Below are 18,895 nucleotides of genomic sequence, written 5' to 3' on the forward strand. Positions count from 1 at the left end.
AGATGAAGGCAGAAACTGAATAGATAAGGCCATGGGTTCTCTTACCCTAGGCTTGATCTGGTGAAGGGATGAAGGGATTCAGAGTGGAGAGGACGGGGCGGGGGGAGAAGAGAACAAAGCTGTGAGCTCCAGCATGTGCTGCTAGAACTGTGCGTATTCTTATAGGTAGGCAACGTGGTGCAGGCATGGACATTAACAGAGATCAGGATCCTAAGAGGCTGAAGTAGACAGCCAATGATGAGCTCTTGTTGGAATTTACTGTTAATGGTATCAATCATTTAAAAATATTCTCCATTGTCTAAATTTCCTATAAAAAAAATTAGATGAAAATAAAGTTTGTCAGAAAAGAAGAAAAAGGAGGGAGGAAAAGAGAGATAAAACCGAGAGGAGAAAATAACATGGTGACTTTGAAAGAAATAAAGACTATTTCTATACAGAAGGCTAAAACTGAGCAATTTTAAACCTGTAAATATTCTTAATTTTAAAATACTACATTGAGGGCTTTTTTTTCCTTGTCCCATTTCTTTTTCAATTCAAAACAGCACAAGAAGCTAGTTACCTGTAACCCAGCCTGGGAACTGTAGCTGGGGGGGGTCCCCAGAGCAAGTCAGATAGCAAGTTTACCCATATCTGTGTGCTCAGGATTTGGCTGAGTTTGCCTCAGTGAATACGGTGGAAGAGAGACTGAGGATGATTCTTGACATCTAGCCTCAGTGTAGGGTAAAGGGACAACTGGAGCAGGAAACCAACCAATTACTGAGCATCCTGACTCTGAACTCAGACCCAGTGAAAAAAACACACCCTGGATGTGAGACCTGGGCCAGGGAAAGAAAGATCCTTATCCCTGAATCCAGGACTAAAGACATGTACCCAGACTCTGAAACCAGTGCCAAAGAAACACACTTTGTCCCTAGAATCAGAGCCAGTGAAAAAAATCATGCCCTGGTCCTAAGATTAGAGTCAAAAAGCTAAAAGTGAGAGAAACAGTTTGGCCATGAAATCAGACCCATCTCTGCCCCTGACCAACTAAACTAACCAATCCCTGAGCAGGGAAAAACTAACCAACCCCTCTTCTCCCTGGGAAAACTCCGCCCCTAAGAAGCACTATAAGCCACTCTGCCTGTTCAGTTAGGGGCCACCATTTATCCCTCCCTGACAGAGGTGGCCACTCTCCTAGATTCCTCCTTCCCAAATAAATCTCTTTCTCAAGAGTCTTGGGTGATGATCTTCATTCGCCTGCACAGAATAGAAGAACCTGGCTGGGACATTCCTTAGTGGACTGAGATGAAAAACCTTGCTGTAGGGGCTTCTCCTTTAGCAGAGTGTTAGCAAAAGAAGTAACACCTTGGGCCAGAGAAGAAGCAGACAGCTCTGCTAGGACTTCCGTTCCCTTAAGGAAACAGAGCAGAGCTCAGCTGTAGCAGCTCTCCAGGAGAAGAGCAGGGTTGCTATATTCTGTGGAGAGACCATCCACCACCGCACCCCAGCTTCAGGTAGCCTGGCTTCCCCATAGTCAGGACACCTGTCCTTCAGGATGGAGCTGTCCTATTGCAGCTCTACCCCTCCAGAGCTGTCCTATTGCGGCTCTAAGTATAGCCTTGCTTCCCGTTAAGTCATGATATCTGTAACACATTTCCCCACACTCAGACCCTCAGGTGCACATACACCCACATACATGTGTACCCCTATATACTCCGACATACACACACACACACACACACACACACACACACACACACACGATAAAAGGAAAAAAAACAAGAAAAATGGTACACAAAGCATTCTGGAATAAATAGATTACTTCTAGAAAGCAAAGTCTATCTACTTTGTTTTGGTTCAGACAGACAGGGAGCAGTGAATTATACAAGAATATGATGAACATTACTGATTTTGACAGAACAATGCATAGAAACTAGATGTGGGAATAGTCTTAAAACTTCCCTGTAGTGATACGGGAAATCTGGGCTGCAGAAAGGCCCAGGGACTCACTTATGTGTGACTTACTTCTTTATAGTAACAGTTTTTGACACTATATCTTAGTTCACATTAAAACAAAATTTTGATGTGGGATGCCCTTTTGTACATGTGTTGCTTTTATTGGTTAATGAATAAAGATGCTTTGGCCTATGGCAGGACAGACTAGCCAGGCTGGAAGGGATACAGAGAGAGAGAGAGAGAGAGAGAGAGAGAGAGAGAGAGAGAGAGAGAGAGTAGACAGAGTCAGGGAGACACCATGTAGCTGCTAAAGGAGGCAGACAACACAGAGATGCCCAAGAGGCAAGAGGTAACAAATTACAAGCCTCGAGGTAAAATATAAAATAATAGAAATGGGCCGGGCGGTGGTGGCGCACGCCTTTAATCCCAGCACTCGGGAGGCAGAGGCAGGCGGATCTCTGTGAGTTCGAGACCAGCCTGGTCGACAAGAGCTAGTTCCAGGACAGGCTCCAAAACCACAGAGAAACCCTGTCTCGAAAAACCAAAAAAAAAAAAAAATTAATAGAAATGGGTTAATTTAAGATATAAGAAGAAGAGTGAGCTAACAGGCCAAACAGTGTTTGAATATAGTTTCTGTGTAATTATTTGGTCTGGGCAGCCAGGAACACACAAGCAGTCTCTGCTTACAAAATGGCACCCAGATGTTTGGCAACATACAGCCACATAAAGCCTAAGAAAGCTTAAGAAAAGGGCTTCTAAGCCTGCAAAAATGAGAGCCAAGCACAGCTTCTGGGTAGCCGCATTTTTTTCAGATAGGCTCTGTTTGCAAACAGATGTGTGACTCCTTTAAAAATCAGTTTCCTGGTTCACGCTGGCACAAATGGCTCTGGCTCTTTCAGGAGATCTGACTATGGAACACTTAAGTGGGGTTTGTGAGCAGAGTGTTACAACTTGCTTAATGGCAACATAGACCCACTGTGTCCCTGGAGTGGGGAAGTGAAAATGGCTCACAGAGGAGGTGAACATACCTCTACCATACAGAAAGGCCAAGAGAGGCAGAGCTAGCATCCAAGGCTGGGGCAACCACACTGCTAGTCATTTTAAAATACTCCTTGTCAGATAAGGATTTCAGATACACAATAGGACAGATTCAGACATAAAAGACAACTAAACGAGACACAGTGTGTTTAAAAAATATATGTAGGCTTGGGAGAGAGAGAAAAGAATACACACAGTTATAAAAAGAAGTAAATTGTCTTAAAAATAAAACAAAATCTTTAAAGAGACAGTAAAATATAAAAGAATACAGACAAACATACATTAAAGGAGTAAAGAAAAATAAGCCACATAAAGATGGAATATACACAAGGAATATGGATTATGTATATTACTGTGTTTTCTTTGAAATTGTTACTGCAGAGAGACATTTGATTCTGGCAGCCACTAAGTTAAACCAACATAAAAGTATCTTGAGTTCAAAATTTGGGTCTAAGGATATGTTACTTTGGAAAAGATGTTCTGCTTTTGTTTCCACAGAAGATGAGAACCTGTGGATTCCTTTCAGACTAATGTGGTTTGATGGAACAAGACCCCCCTGAATGGTCTCTGTAAACTCTAAAAACATTTCGCCCAAGAAATAGCACAAAGCAGTTTGGAGGCAACAACACATTCCCAAAATGATTGCTTATAAATGTTTATTTTCATTTAAAGGGGGATAAGATCTAGAAATGAATACTTTACATTGGTATGGACTTTGGTTTACTGATACAAATTTAAGGTCAATTTTGTTGTATGTGTATTCCTATTCTTGTTTAAGGTAGTATGTTTATAGAGCTCATTCAAAAATATAATATATAATTAAAAATTATAAATTAATAGTCATTTATAATAGTCAAACTTGTAGTCATGTTAGTTAGGCTTTCTAGATATACAGAGATATATTTCAGTTAGATAGATAATCTTCAGCACTTCAAAGACTTACAGAATATAGCATTTAAAATGTTTTAAGAACTTAGACTTTTCTTGACAGTGATACATGTCTGCTTCTGGCAGCACCAATTACTTCCGAGAGGTTGATGGGCATTGAAGAAACTTGCTATGGAATTTGCCTTAAATGTGACAAGGCTAGCCATTTGGGTAAGAAACTGTTCTTGCCTGGACTGAGTGATCGTATGACATATGAACTGGATATGCAGGACCCACAGAAAAGTGACCACTGAGCTTTGCAAAAGATGGGATGGTCCTTCAGGGTTCCTGCTTCATGAAAGAGACTGTCAGACATTTTACAGGACACAGAAGAAAGCAACTGATGGACTATGCCATTACAAGACAGAACAGATCTTCAAATTTCCTGCTTCATGGAAAAGTCTGCTAGATACTATGGGCCTGTAGGCTGAAGATGGATGTCCCAATGTTCCGGAAGAACTTTGGGTGTCTGTCCAGGCAGCAAGATGTCTCTTTGAATTCTAGAACTTTGGGGGTTGCTTACAATGCACTTCCTGTTTAGTTGGGTAATATATACTTCTGAGGTCTTTGAAGAGTTGAAGACATATAGTTATTAGATATAAAACTTTACACTCACAAAGATAGGATAGATGCTAGAATATTCCTTAATTTGCCAAATGTAAATGGACGAAATACTGTAACTATAATTCTTGCTTGATAATTGTTGTTTATATATAATTTTATTATGTTAAAGTTAAAAGCTTCCGTTTCAATTAGATAGAAAAGGAGAGATGATGTGGGATGTCTTTCTGTATATGTGTTGTTTTATTGGTTAATGAATAAAGCTGCTTTGGTCTATGGAAGGGCAAAATATAGCCAGGCTGGAAAGGATACAAAGAGTAGGTAGAGTCAGAGAGATGCCATGTAGCTGCTAAAGGAGGCAGATGCCATGGAGCTGCCCAAGAAGTAAGAGGTAACAAACCACAGGCCTCGAGGTAAAATATAAAATAACAGAAATGGGTTAATTTAAGAAGTAAGAGCTAGCCAGTAAGAAGCCTGAGCTAATAGGCCAAACAGTGCAATTATTATAGTTTCTGTGTGATATTCGGGTCTGAGCAGCCAGGAATGAACAAGCAGTTTTCTGCTTACAAAAACCACTTTTATAATTTACTATTAGATTTTAAGGTTTCTGTGAATGTTCTCCTGTAGATATGATTATCTTGTATACCAGATTAGAATTGGACGGGCCCCTGTTAATCAGCTAGTAGAAGAAGGTCATTAGTACTCCATCAATGAAAAGGAAAATGGGTTCTCCCAAGTCTTTCTCATCTTCTCCCATGTCATACACACATTTCCTGGAGTTCTGGCGTGCTACATGTACAGAATGGGTGTTTTCTTCTGATCTAACATGGACTTCATGTTATGCACAAGCATCCCATCAGACTGTTTAATGTGAAGTCTGAAGGATCAGTATCTCAAGCCTGCAGGTGCCCCACAAACCCTGCCTGCCATAGTAATGGTTGATTCAGGCAAGAGAAGACTATGGACCTAATTTGAATAAAGGAATTTTTCTCACAGCAAACACACTGAATTTAAACTCCGTTCTTTAAGAAAACAGGCATTTTCTTGTAAATGTTGTTATAAGAAACAATATAAAGTGAATGTGATTAGTTTCCATTAATTTGCTTTATTGAGAAGTCTTAGCAGGCTTTAGAATGTTCTAGGAAATTCTGATTATGGGTCTATTTATCTGATTATTACATTGTATCTATAGATATTGGATTATCAGTCAAAATAACTCTATTTTTTCCTTGCTGAGTTAATGTAAAAAGAACTTTGTAAAAAGAGTCCTTATAAAAAATCCAAATGGAAAGACAAATATCATATGTACTCACAGATAAGTGGCTTTTGTCTAAAAGAAAAGGAAACCAACCAGTCTACAATTCACAATCCCAGAGAACCTAGATAACAATGAGGACCCTAAGAGAGAGATGCATGGATCCAATCTACATGGGAAGTAGAAAAAGACAAGATATCCTGAGTAAATTGGGAGCAGGGGGATTATGGGAGAGGGTAGAAGGGGGAAGGGGGAGGAAGGAAGGGGAGCAGAGAAGAATGTATAACTCAATTAAATCAATAAAAAAAATTAAAAAAAAAGAAAAAAAACCCGAGGTTGAAAAGAGAACTTCACTGGAGGAATGCAGCCAGAAGAGCTGTTAAGGCCAAGAGTAGGCGAAGAATCTACAAATACAGCTGTTTGTTTGCCAGACAGTTCAGTACCAGAGAACAGAAAAGTCAGCTTTTCAGTTTGTGGTTTGCCTTAATTTTACATTCTTCTCAGAATGCATGTGAGAACATAATGCTAGTTACATTTCTCCTGATGACCTGTCTGCTGGGCCGAGGATAGAGCGTGGTAACAGCAACCATCTGCTAATAAGCCTGCCCATAGCTTATTTTCTCTAAACTGCTTCAGATAAGCTGTGGGACCACATCTCAGGAACTGAGCTCTTCTCTTGTTACTGTAATGTAAACAAATTGATTTTCACATCTCTTCTTTCCTCCCTCCTTCCATTACACATTATATACATTTTCCAAACACAGACTACATGGTCTAAAATTCAGAAAGTCAAAGAAGGGTCAGAGTTCAATGGTAAACGCCTGCCTTGCATGCACAAGGCCCTGGGTTCAATCCTAAGCATTGCAAAATAAACAAAGACCCAGAGGGTATATAAATATGTCTTCTACTTCTCCCCTTATTACCAGTGCCCCTTTTCAGAACTCATCTTATCAATTCCTAAGTGAGAATTCCCGACAAGTTCCATACTTAACAGACATCTAAACTGCCTGTGTGTGTGCATATTCTTTGAATACATATAATATTGTTTCGTATCTTACATTTTTAACTTCTGAATGCTATTTCACTGCATGCAAATATAATTCAAACAAAACACACTAAAAATAACTATACAGTCCTACAATGTTATCCTATAGAGAATTTAACCAGTTCTCAGTAGGATGATTCCAGTGTCTTGCAAAGATGAATGTGAGGTACTCCAAGCAACTATTTAATGGGCAGAGAGAAGAGAACCCATCTTAGATGCAACACTGTATTTAGAGATAACAGCAACTCTAAAGTACCCACAGAAGAAGAAATATCATCCTTTAAACAAAATCAAAGACTACTTTAGCCAGGCAGTGGTGGTGCACACCTTTAATCCCAGCCCTAGGATCTCTGTGAGCTGGAGGTCAGCCTAGTCTACAGAACAAGTTCCAGAACAGCCAAGGCTACACAGAGAAACCCTGTCTTGAAAAGCACCCCCCCAAAAGTTTATATCATTAAAAAATAAAAAGTTTAGGCAATTTAAGAAGATAGAGAAGCATCCTAATTTGCTGACCTAAGACTGAAACTGCTTATTAAAAGACAAAGAGGGAGAAAACAGGTATTAAGCTATACAAGACACTTTTGTAACAGAGAGATATGATAAAAGACTAAACAATTGTGGAAATATTCATTTTATTAGGTATAATAATAAATAGATTGTAGTTTTTATAGGAAACTACCCTGATTATTAGAACATGACACACAGATAAATCTTAAAAATTATTGGCAAATAGCAAAATGCTCATAATTTTTGTATCCAATAAGGTAACTAAATACCTTGCTGGTCTTTTAAAATGTATATCTGAAACACTTCAAAAGAGAAAATGGGGGAGAATAGATTCTAGAAATTCTTTGTATAGATTGAAACTTTCTGTTTTGCTTCATCTTACCAGGGCATTTTGGGTTGAGAATGTAATTGTTGAGAAAAACTAACAAAACTTACCGTATACACACCCTAAAAGTCACTTCCATGCAGTGCTCTGTATCTGCAGCTCAGGGCTAGTACTGCTGAAAGCAACACCTGGCCTGGTGTGCCTGCGGGCTTTATGAAGAGGACGGTAGAAGGCGTCTCAATGGCAACAGTGTACTTGAGATGAGGCTCACTATCATCACCTTTGCAACGTGCAGCCCAAAACAGCCACTCCCGTGACATCATATTTTTCTTGATCTATCACTTGTTAAAAGTATTTTGGGATTAAATGTTGCCTATTCTTGGCAACTCCAGACAACAAGACTTTCATGGTCTTTACCCTTAAGATTTCATCCTATTTTCCAGTCTAGTGCTGTTCCTGGGAGTTATGTGAACAGCTTTTCCTTAAAATTCCACAGTGTATTTATTACCCAGGTCACAGGCATTAAAGACACAAAACCATTAGTAATGGTAAAGAATGAACTCAATAATAATATTAAATACACACCAATTAACATAATGTTTTTCCAAAACTTGAAAAAAGGTAAATTTTATTTGTGTATCCACAGCTGAAAAGAGAGCCAGCCACTGATACCATGACCATTCTTCCAAACTGTGCACAGAAAATCTCCTAATCGGGAAATCAAGAGGTGGCTGAGAGGAGGAGGTGAAGTGGCCTAGGAAACAGAAACCTAAATACAATGACAACCATGGTTTAGGTTTTATAGTTGCCTACTCACATAAAGAAAGACACTAAAGCATGAAACAGTTTCTCTAGACAATTAGCACATGGAGTCAATGAAACAATTAGATGCTTTTCATTTAGGCACATAAATATAAAGAAATACTTACCAGGGTTTGTCTTCTCAAGTTGATACCATCGGTAAAATGCTCTTTTCTTCTGTTCACTCAGGTCTGACCCCTGCTGCAACAGCCAATGAGAGATCCGGCTCTGACTGATACCTACAGGGAAAGAAAACAGCTTTTGATGGGGCTCTGGAATCAGTCAAGTCAATGAAGGCTCTGCTGGTTTTAGTTCCCCAGTGGTGATTCTACATGACTGTGTAAGGAAGTGACAACTTGAGGAAACTCCTTAACACTACCCTGACCACCATGACAAGGACGTACGCAGAAATTATCTATAAGTCAAACATTATGTCAACAAAGACTTTAAAATATCTTCTAGAATTAATCTGCAAACTGAGTCCATAACCATGAGATATCAAGATGATGCCCAAGTAACACTACTTGTCAGATTTACATTCTACATCTGTCTAAGAAGGAGATACTCTAGCAGATACTGTGAGAGAGAAAGATCTAGTCAGCAAAGTTTTATTTCTCATTATTGACACTAATAAAAAGATTTAGAGGTTAGGAAGGGAAAGGTCATTGAACACACTGTCTTCAATAAGCTTTTGGGCTACTTGCTAATTCACTGAAGCATCTTAGACCCATCTCCATTAGTAGAGAGGAGCAAGAGTTGGCAGACTTGTGGACTTAGGTTACAGCGTGGCCTCTCAAGAAAGTTCAGTAGCTAAAAGCAGTTTCCAGATGACTTTCCTTCAAACAACAAGCTACCCAACAGTAGTTCTCTGCTATTGCTAAGAGCTTCTTGTCAGCGATTAGAGAGGTGGATGATTTGCACATATGAAAGTCAAAAGAATGTTCCAAAACATTCAAGAATCACACACTCATTCTGGTCACTATATTCTTAAAAATCCAATATACAACTGGCAAAAATCAGAGAAATCTAGAAAGAAGGAAGGAAGGAAGGAAAAAAGAAAGAAAGAAAGAAAGAAAGAAAGAAAGAAAGAAAGAAAGAAAGAAAGAAAGAAAGAGAGAGAGGCATTTCCAAAAGATCATCTGGCTATGTTAGAGTCTGAAATTTCTCAAAGTCTCCAAAGCAGTGGTTTTCAACCTATGGGTTGCAACTCCCAATATCCTGCTTCAGATATTTCATGATTCACAATGGTAGCAAAATTACAGTTATGAAGTAGCAATGAAATAATTTTATGGTTGGGGGTCACCACAATATAAGGAACTGTATTAAAGGGTCACAGTATTAGGAAGGTTGAGAACCATTGCTCCAAAGGGTTAAAATACCTACTGTGGCAACGGGACATCACCAAACACCACTGTGCCAACAGCAGTCTAAAGCTATGGTGTTCAAGAGGATGCAGGGCTACCATGACATTATCAAATGTTAACTAAAAGCAAGACCTCAGGATTTTTCAGACCACTTAATAACTCCTGTTAGAAGATAACTATTGAGAACATGGGAGGAGAAGCTACAAGGAACATTATGAAGGAAAGTTCTCTGACTAAAAACTTTTACTTTTTGTCTAAACATTTGTGTGTAGGTGTGTGTGTGTCCAGTGCACAAGGTCAGAGGACAACATGGGGTTTCAGGACTGAACAACACGGGGGTTGTCGGGCTTGGTATCAAGTACCTTCACCAGCCATCTCACTCATCTACCATCTTTCTCCTCCAAAGGACAAGATTCTTTTTGTAAATGCTCCCAAGTAATCCCCAGAGATGGTTCCCTGTGGTAGAGAGTCCATGCGATGTCTGTTCTGGCAGCTAGTGCTGTTGATTATTCTGGACAATTAAATTAGCAGTGTTTGGCAATATTTTCAGCAAAATCTAGCTTCAGGCACCATAGTATCTTTTTTATACTATTCTTAAAATAAGCATGAAGAAAATGGCTGGGCAGTGGTGGCGTATGCCTTTAACCCCAGCAGTTGGGAGGCAGAGGCAGACAGAATTCTGTAAGCTGGAGGCCAGTCTGCTCTATGGAGTAAGTTTCAAGACAACCAGCGCTACACAGAGAAACCCTGTCTCTTATGAAATCAAAATCCATTTTCTTGCCAACCAAATAAAACCATTCAAATGGATTTCCTGTTGTTGTCACATAGGTAAAAAACAGGGAAGTTAAAAAAATTGTTAAGAAAAAGTATGAGATCTGTTAGCTTGCTCCAATATTAAATTTTCCTCGCATTAGAACACACACAGAATTAACCAAAGAGCTCACAAGGTAGGAGAACTAGTTGTTCGTGCTGTGGCAAAGGTGGCAATAGCCCATCAAAAGGATAACAGTTAGAATATACTTATTTTCATTACAAAATATTCCCATGTTTTTAAATTTTTTTCTTTTCTTTTTTGGTGGTTTTTTGAGATAGGGTTTCTCTGTAGTTTTGGAGCCTGTCCTGAAACTAGCTCTTGTAGACCAGGCTGGCCTTGAACTCACAGAGATCTGTCTCCCTCTGTCTCCCGAGTGCTGGGATTAAAAGTGTGCGCCACCTTGCCCGGCTAAATTTAATGTTTTTTAAAAGCTACAAAAAAAAAAAAAATCAAAAACCAAAACTAACTTAGCAACAATAAGCCATTATACTTAGTGTTAGTACAGCCATGGGAATCATATATGGCAGAGCTATTTTCAAAAACAAATTAACAATTTCCACGAAAGGTAAATTCTGGATATACAGCCCATAGAAATGAGTACTTATTCTGCACAAACATACTCAAAAGACATGTACCAGAAGCCTCAAAAATGAACATTACACATAGCAGCCCATGGTTCAAAAGCTGAACAGCCATCAGCTGCAGAATGCAAATACTATGATATCTGTGTCCTCTACTTCAGACTGCCATAGCACAGGAAAAGGATAAACTACTAGTATATGTATCCATGTGGGCAGACCTCACAGAAACAAAGCTGCTTCCCAAACACCAGACACAAAAACCATACACTACACTATCTATAGGGATGCAAATACTGGTACCCATGTAGGAAAAGAAAGGCTGAGGATGAAAGTTTATGTGGCAGCCAGTGATGCTCTTTACTGATGTGGAAGGTAGGTGCCTGTACTTCATAAAAGTCATCAAGCTGTCACCTACTGAAAATACTTAAATTTTAAAAAGATCCCTACAAATTTCTGAAATTTAAAAAGTAGATAGAATATATATTAATATGTAATATACACTTGATACAAATCAGGAAGTATATACTTTTATGAAAATACAATCTTATATGTTATGTACCACATTTATATCTATATAATCAAAAGCTTACAGGCACACACTATAAATCTAAAATTGTAAACTTTCCTACATTTCTACTTCTACAGCTTCCTTAATCTTTCTATAAATGTTGCAATTTCTGGAATTTGACACTGAATATTATAGTTTCTTGTTGATTCTTTTAGAAATACTGTAATTAAAGTGAATGAAAACTTATAAAAAGGCCACTTTTGCCCTCTGTCTGCAATTCATGTGACTGACTTAAAAACATGTCACACAAGTTTCTCTCTTTGTAATTATGAATTTAATAAAACAAAGGGAGGGGCAAGTAATACAAGCTGTCCTCCTGACCCACCTCAGACTCAGACAACAATGCAAGAAATAAACCAGTACAGTCAGCCATTTCCAGAAGGGGCACTGCAAACAGACAGCTAAACAGCAAAGGTCACACTTGGAAATGACTTTTCTCAAGGGCTGGTTTGAAAGCTCGGTGGGACTTGGCATTCAGGTCCCAGCAGCTTCTCTTCAATGCCTGTCAGCTCTGCTACTTCCCTTGGGAGAAAAATTCCCTGACACTCCCTGCTGTAGAAGAAAAAAAAAAGTTTCAGCTCTTCAAAATCTTCTTTTCTACCTCTGGTGGGGCAGAAGTAAAGACAAATTTAGATATAACTTATTATATCCAAAGGAGATGGAAACAGTCTTGAGGTCCCATTCACATTACCTTCTGAATTTCAGCTGTATTGGCTGCTTCCAGGAGCTTAAACACCCACTACCTTCCACTAGGGGGCTCTCAACCATAACCCAGTCTCCTAAATCTTAATGCTGCACCCTACCATTCCATGTTTTGTGTCCTGCCAAATTTATGGAATATGACACTACTGGCCATTCATATCATTGTCCTTGGAATGAGGGATGCAGCTCCTCCAGAAAAGAGCATCTCTTTGACTCCAGGTGCTATGTTAACTACACATCAGTGGTCCCTGGGATTCCACACTTAAGCTCCTGCCTTTGACCATCAGAACTATCAACAAAAATGTAAATGCAAGAGACTCTCGGGGCACAGTCTGTTCTTGAAAACCACCAGCGAGGCACTCTCAATGAGAACTTCTCATAGATCGACACAGCAGCCTACCTCGTTCTCCACATTACTCTACTTGTCTTCCTGTATGAGTTAGCTCAGTTTTACCTACTCTCTTCCTGAACGCTTAAATTTTTGCCAAATCTCCTCCTTCTAGTCATCATTCCTGCATTTTGGAATCTTACCCTGGACAACTGAAAGAACTAATGACATAAGTCACCCCAGAACCACAAACTATAAAATCCTCATGAATGTTCCTCTTAAATTAGACCACTGCACATCTCTCAGCAATTTTCTATTGCAGAACTGCTACCATTTCTCTAATTCACTTTCACAATGCAATCAGATGTTTAAATATATTTTGTTATATTTGAGTCAGAGTCTCATTAGATAGCCCAGGCTGGCCTGGAAGTTACTGTGTCTCAAGCCTGTCCCACATAAATAATCTTCCGACTTAACCCTACTGAGTGATATAAGTGAGTGTCACTGCCAAGCTCCTGATTCAATTTCTAAGCAAAACACGATTTTCTATAAAAACTCAAGTGTGTTGAACACACAGAGAAAAACAGTTCTTTCCTACCACTTTCTTACTTTCTACCTTAGAGTCATGCTTGTTTATTTGGTATGAATGCGTAAGACTTTCTCAATACATGTAACATAAACTTATGCATACATATAGTTTTAAAGAGCATACAATTTACGATGCTACACATACCTTTGCCCCATGTCTTGGAATTTTCTCCATCTCCTACACTATATGTCTAACCCTCATGTAACCCAGGTGACAGCAATCTCATAAGCCCTCTTGCTATGTTTTGTACGGACTCTTTCAGTTGTATTATCTTTTGTTGTTTGGATTCCCATTGATTGGAGACAGTGTCTCACTCTGTAGCCTCGGCTGGCTTTGAACACTTGGTAATCTTTCTGCCTCTGCCTCCTGAGTGCTGGGATTAGGGCATGAGCCACCATGACCAGTTTCGGGGTCACTTTTTTATCGACAATTTTTAAAAAAGACTTATTTATTTCTATTGTGTGTATGAATGATGTGTACCCACAAGTGTGCTTGGTGCCCATGGAAGCTAAAAGAGGGTGTCACATTCAAATTTTACACTTAAGCTTAAATAACCTGGCTAAGCTGCTCCTGTATTTCTGACCTATATTGCTGTCTGGAATACTAAAGACTTATGTCTCAAGATGCTAATAAATTCTGGGATAAAGGTTTATGCAGCAATAGAAGATTAAGACAAACACTTTGGCTCTGTGACCTTGTTTTCACTGTGACCTTCACACCAACTTCCGACCTGCAGTCAGCGTGTTCATTCTGTCCTGACCCAGACGTCCTACTGTTGCTTACTCAGGCCTAGGTTTAACTGGATTTGAGATTTTCCCATCTCCCAGTTTTCCAATTCTAAAACCCTGTATGTCTGTTATAAACTGAGGTATATTTTACAAAGAGAACAAATTCCTATGTATACAATGAGTTTTGAGAAATGTGTGTGTGATCATGGTGGGACTGAAAATACAGATCTCTTCTTGCCTCTTCTTGGTTCTGTGTTCCACTCAATTTAAAAATTTCACCTTAACTCTTGGTGGCCACAATCTCACCATAGAGTTCTTACCAGGACAAGCTGATTGGTGCTGAATTAGCCTGGCCTTATCGGCTTGAGTGTCTGTGCCCTAGTTTCATATGTGGAGGACATTGTTACAGGGATAAAATTGGAGTCACTGTTCTTTAGGATCTGTTCAGGTAAAGCCAGTGGAAACAGTATAGCAAGAATCTCTACCATGACAAGCCTCCGTGAAAGGAAAGAAAGCAAGACAGCTTCTAGAAAAGCACTGACCGCCATTCTCAAAGCCACCCTTTCCAAAGCTGTGCAAATTACCGAAGGCTTACTGTGCAGGTTTGGTTCTTAGCACCTACAAGGTAGCTCACAAGCATCTTTAACTCTTCTAGCCTCCACGGGCACCAGGCACACACCACTCCCACACACAAAGGAAGGAAGGAAGTCTTAAAAACAGAATAAACAAACAAACAAACCCACAGTCATTAAAAGGTGACCCGGGAGCTGGCCAAGGTGACTCATGCCTTAATCCCAACACCCAAGAGGCAGCGGCGGAAGCCAACCAAGTGTTCAAAGCCAACCAAGGCCACAGAGCGAGACAGATCTCCAATCAATCAAAAACCAAAGAACAACACAATGTAACAAAACACAATTCAAGAACAGAGAAGTGTCCATGCAGAAACCGAGACGATGGACTCATTTCATAAAGATTTATACCAACGTTTTTAAATATATGAACAGAACTAAAAGTCAAAAGAACAACAGCAAAGGATGAGAGAAATGTCTTACCCTACAAAAACTATCAAGAGAGACAATAATTATATGGAAGAACCAGACAGAAATTCTGGAGTTTAAAAGCATAAATGAAAAGTTCACTGGTAAGGTTCCACAACAAACAAACAGGAAGTAGCGGAGGTGATCGGCTCAGCACTGCAAAGGTCAACTGAGATGACATCATGGGGAACGGGAGACGGGAACGAGCACCTGGAGCAAAGCTGCACAGACATACACATGCCCAATACACACAAGACTCTTAGGATACACAAAAGTTAATAAAGAACACTGAGAAAATAATGACTCAAATCACTGAAAACTGGATGAAAAACCTTAACATTTTAAAGGCGCCCAGTGATCCTAAGTATGTTAGCCAAAATCCACACCTACAAACACCATCAATCTCTCAGACCTCAAAAGAAGGGTAGTGAGATGTCTCAGCACACAAAGGTACCTCCAAGTCTGGCATGCTGAGTTCAATCCATGGGATCCACATGTTGGAAGGAGAGAACTGATTCCCACAAGTTGCCTTTTGACCTCTACCCATGACCCATGGTACGCATGTGCCTCTGCCCATGCATATAAAATAAACAAAACTGTAATAAAAATGTTTCAAAATCAAGGATAAAAAAGATGGAAATAAAAAAAAAAACATTATGTAGAAAGCAAGCTCACAAGGGCTAAAAGTGGGCTTCTCAGAGAAGCCATGGAAAGAGACTTAGGACACTGCCTGAGGGACAAAAGTAATGTGAGAGTACTTTCCTGAAAGGAATATACAAAGGACACACTGGGGTATAAATAAAGGACATTAGACAGACAGGAGTGTGGATACACTGAAGACAGAGAAAGTAATGGTGTTACGGGATGCATCTAAAATTGTTCCCAGTGGATGGCTTTTGAGAGGTGAGGCCTTATAGATTAATACACCAATAGTAATCTTTAGTGCAACTGCCAAAAAAAAAAACACACCTCAAACTATGTAACAAATAACAAGGGATTTAAACTTACACACTAGAAAATATTCACTTCACAAAAAGAGGAAGCAATAAAAAAGGAACTAAAAGGCACAAGATGTACAGAGAACAGGGTAGATACAAACCTTGTCTATCATTAAATTACATTAAATCTTAATGAATTAAATATTCTAAAAAAAGACAGAAGCCAGCAGAACAGATAAAAAAACACTATATATTCAAGTATGGTCTGCTCAACCAGAGGCCACACTGGCCACCAGAACTCCAGGTAGGTCACCTGCCTGCAGACCTCTCCCATTCTCTCAGTGCCCTCCCAACCTTACCTTAATCCCTGCAACCCCTTCTTGTAGCCATGTACCAGAACCCAATTTGGGTGCAGACCCCCACTCAATTACAGGGCACACTGACCATAAGATCAGTGAGGAAACAGAAAACAAGGAACAAAACACCTATCCAACAAAGACAAACTCAGAAATCAGCACCTAGACCTATAATCACCCCAAACCCAGACGCCTAAACACCAGTAAGAACAAAATCAACAAGAGCCAAGGCACTATGTCACCACCAGAGTCCAGCTTTCCTCCCACAGCAAGCCCTGAATAGTCCTGACGCACAAAAAAAGGACCTTAAAACATTATAAAGATGATAGAAGCCCTTAAAAGGAAATGAATAAAATCGTTAAAGAAAACCAAGAAAAAGCCTAGGGGTGGTGGCACACGCCTTTAATCCCAGCACTTAAGAGGCAGAGGCAGGTGGACCTCTCTGAGTTTAAGGTCAGCCTGGTCTACAGAGTGAGTTCTAGGACAAGGACAAGGCTACACAAAGAAACCCTGTCTCAAAAAACAAAAAGCCAAGAAAAAATAGTTGAAAAAATGTAAAAAAAAAAACTGTTTAAGACTAAAAATGGAAATAGAAGCAAAAAGGAAAATGCAAATTAAGGGAATCCTGGAAATAAAAAATGTAGATAAACTAACAGGAACTACAGAGGCAAGCTTCACCAACAGAATACAGGAGCCAGAAGAGAGAATCTCAGGCATTGAAGAAATGATAGAAGAAACAGATACATCAATCAAAGAAAATGGTAAATCTAAAAAATTCTTGACACAAAGCATTGAGGTAATCTGAGCCACTATAAAAAGATCAAACTTAAGATTAATAGGAATAGAAGGAAGAGAAGAAACCCAGCTCAAAGACCCAGAAAATATTTTTAACAAAATCATACAAGAAAATTTCCCTAACTTAGAGGAGATGTCTATAAAGGTATAAGAAACTTACAGAACACCAAATAGATTGGACCAGAAAAGGAAGTCCCCTCACCATATAATAATCGAAACACGAAATAGACAGAACAAAGAAAGAATATTAAAAGCTATAAGGAGAAAAGGAGCAAGTAAAATAAGAAGTCAGATCTATTAGAATTACACCCAACTTCTCAATGGAGACTCTAACAGTCAGAAGGGCCTGTCCTGCAGCTGAGACTACTATAACCAGCAAAATTTTCAACCTGGATAAAATTTTATATTCCATGATAAAGTCAAATTTAAATAGTATCTATCTACAAAGCCAGTCCTAGAGAAGGTACTGGAAGGAAAAGTCCAACCCAAGAAGGTTAACTATATTCATGAATATAAAGAAAATAAATAAAATAAATAATTGCACACCACCAAAACTAAAAGAAGGAAAGCACACCCACCCACCCCCACTAAAATAACAGGAATTAACAACCATTGGGCATTGTTATCTCTCAAAATCAATGGACTTAGTTCCCCAATAAAGAGATACAGACTAATGGAGTGGATGTGAAAACAGGATCCATCCTTCTGCTGCATACAAAAAAAATACCTCAACATCAAAGATGACATTACCTCAGAGTAAAGGGTTGGAAAAAGACTTCACAAGCAAATGGACCTAAGAAGCAAGCTGGTATAGTCATTCTACTATCTAAAAAAAAAAAAATAGTCCTTAGTGGGGACTCCTAATAATGGAGAATATGGAACCTGAACTGTGTGTCCATTTTCTGTAACCAGGCAAAGCTCCAGTGGTGGAAGTGGGACACCAACCCAGTCACACAACTTTCTACTTATAGTCTGTCCTTCCTTAAAGGTGTGCTGGAGCACAGAACTTGTGGAAGGGGCCAACCAATGACTAGTCTAATTTGAGGCCTGTGACAAGACAAGGAGTCTATGCTCGACACTGTCTGGATGACCCAAAACTAGAGATAATAGAGCCCAGAGACGTAGGGTAGAACCAAATAAGACTGACAAAAATAATAAATAGATAAATAAATAAATAAAATCAATAAAGCGAGAAAGGGAAGGAAGGAAAGCGTGCCCAGGTTAAGGTCTCCATTGGGTCCTTTCTCTCGGAGCTCAGAGACCCTATAGAAGAGAGGGGGCCATAGGAGTTAAGGACACTAGGAGAACACTGACCATGTAATCAACTAAGCAGAGCTCATGCAGTCCCACAGAGATTGAAGTGGCAATTTTGGAGTCTGCATAGGTCTACACTAGGGCCTTGATGTGTATGTTATAGTTGTTGCCTTGGTATTTTGGAGAAACTCCTTACAGTTGGAGTGGGATTTCTCTGAAGCTTTTACCTCCTCTTAGACTCTTTTCCTTCTAGTGGGTTGATGTGGGATGTCCTTCTGCATATGAGTTGCTTTTATTGGTTTATTGGTTGATGAATAAAGCTCTTTGGGCCAATGGCTTAGCAGAGTAAAGCCAGGTGGGAAATCAGAACACACACACACACACATAGAGAGAGAGAGAGAGAAGGAAGAGTCAAAGAGACACCATATAGCTACTGAAGGAGAAAGA

At 39.4% G+C, this 18,895-nt stretch overlaps 1 protein-coding gene across 15 annotated transcripts in view; it reads right to left on the bottom strand.

The window, feature by feature from the left end:
- Hmbox1 (homeobox containing 1) overlaps nt 1–18,895 on the bottom strand; it is a 134,746-nt gene that overhangs the window by 46,101 nt on the left and 69,750 nt on the right. For all 15 annotated transcript variants that reach the window (XR_012907973.1, XR_012907974.1, XR_012907975.1 and 12 more), the window contains exon 5: nt 8,523–8,633. Coding sequence is in view for 12 of the 15 variants with exons in the window: in XM_075949817.1 (XP_075805932.1) it covers nt 8,523–8,633 (111 nt within the window). In the remaining 3 variants the exon portion in view is untranslated. The remainder of the gene's footprint in view (nt 1–8,522; nt 8,634–18,895) is intronic.

This window comes from Microtus pennsylvanicus, chromosome 15 (assembly GCF_037038515.1).
Source record: "Microtus pennsylvanicus isolate mMicPen1 chromosome 15, mMicPen1.hap1, whole genome shotgun sequence".
NCBI classification, from domain to species: Eukaryota; Metazoa; Chordata; class Mammalia; order Rodentia; family Cricetidae; genus Microtus; species Microtus pennsylvanicus.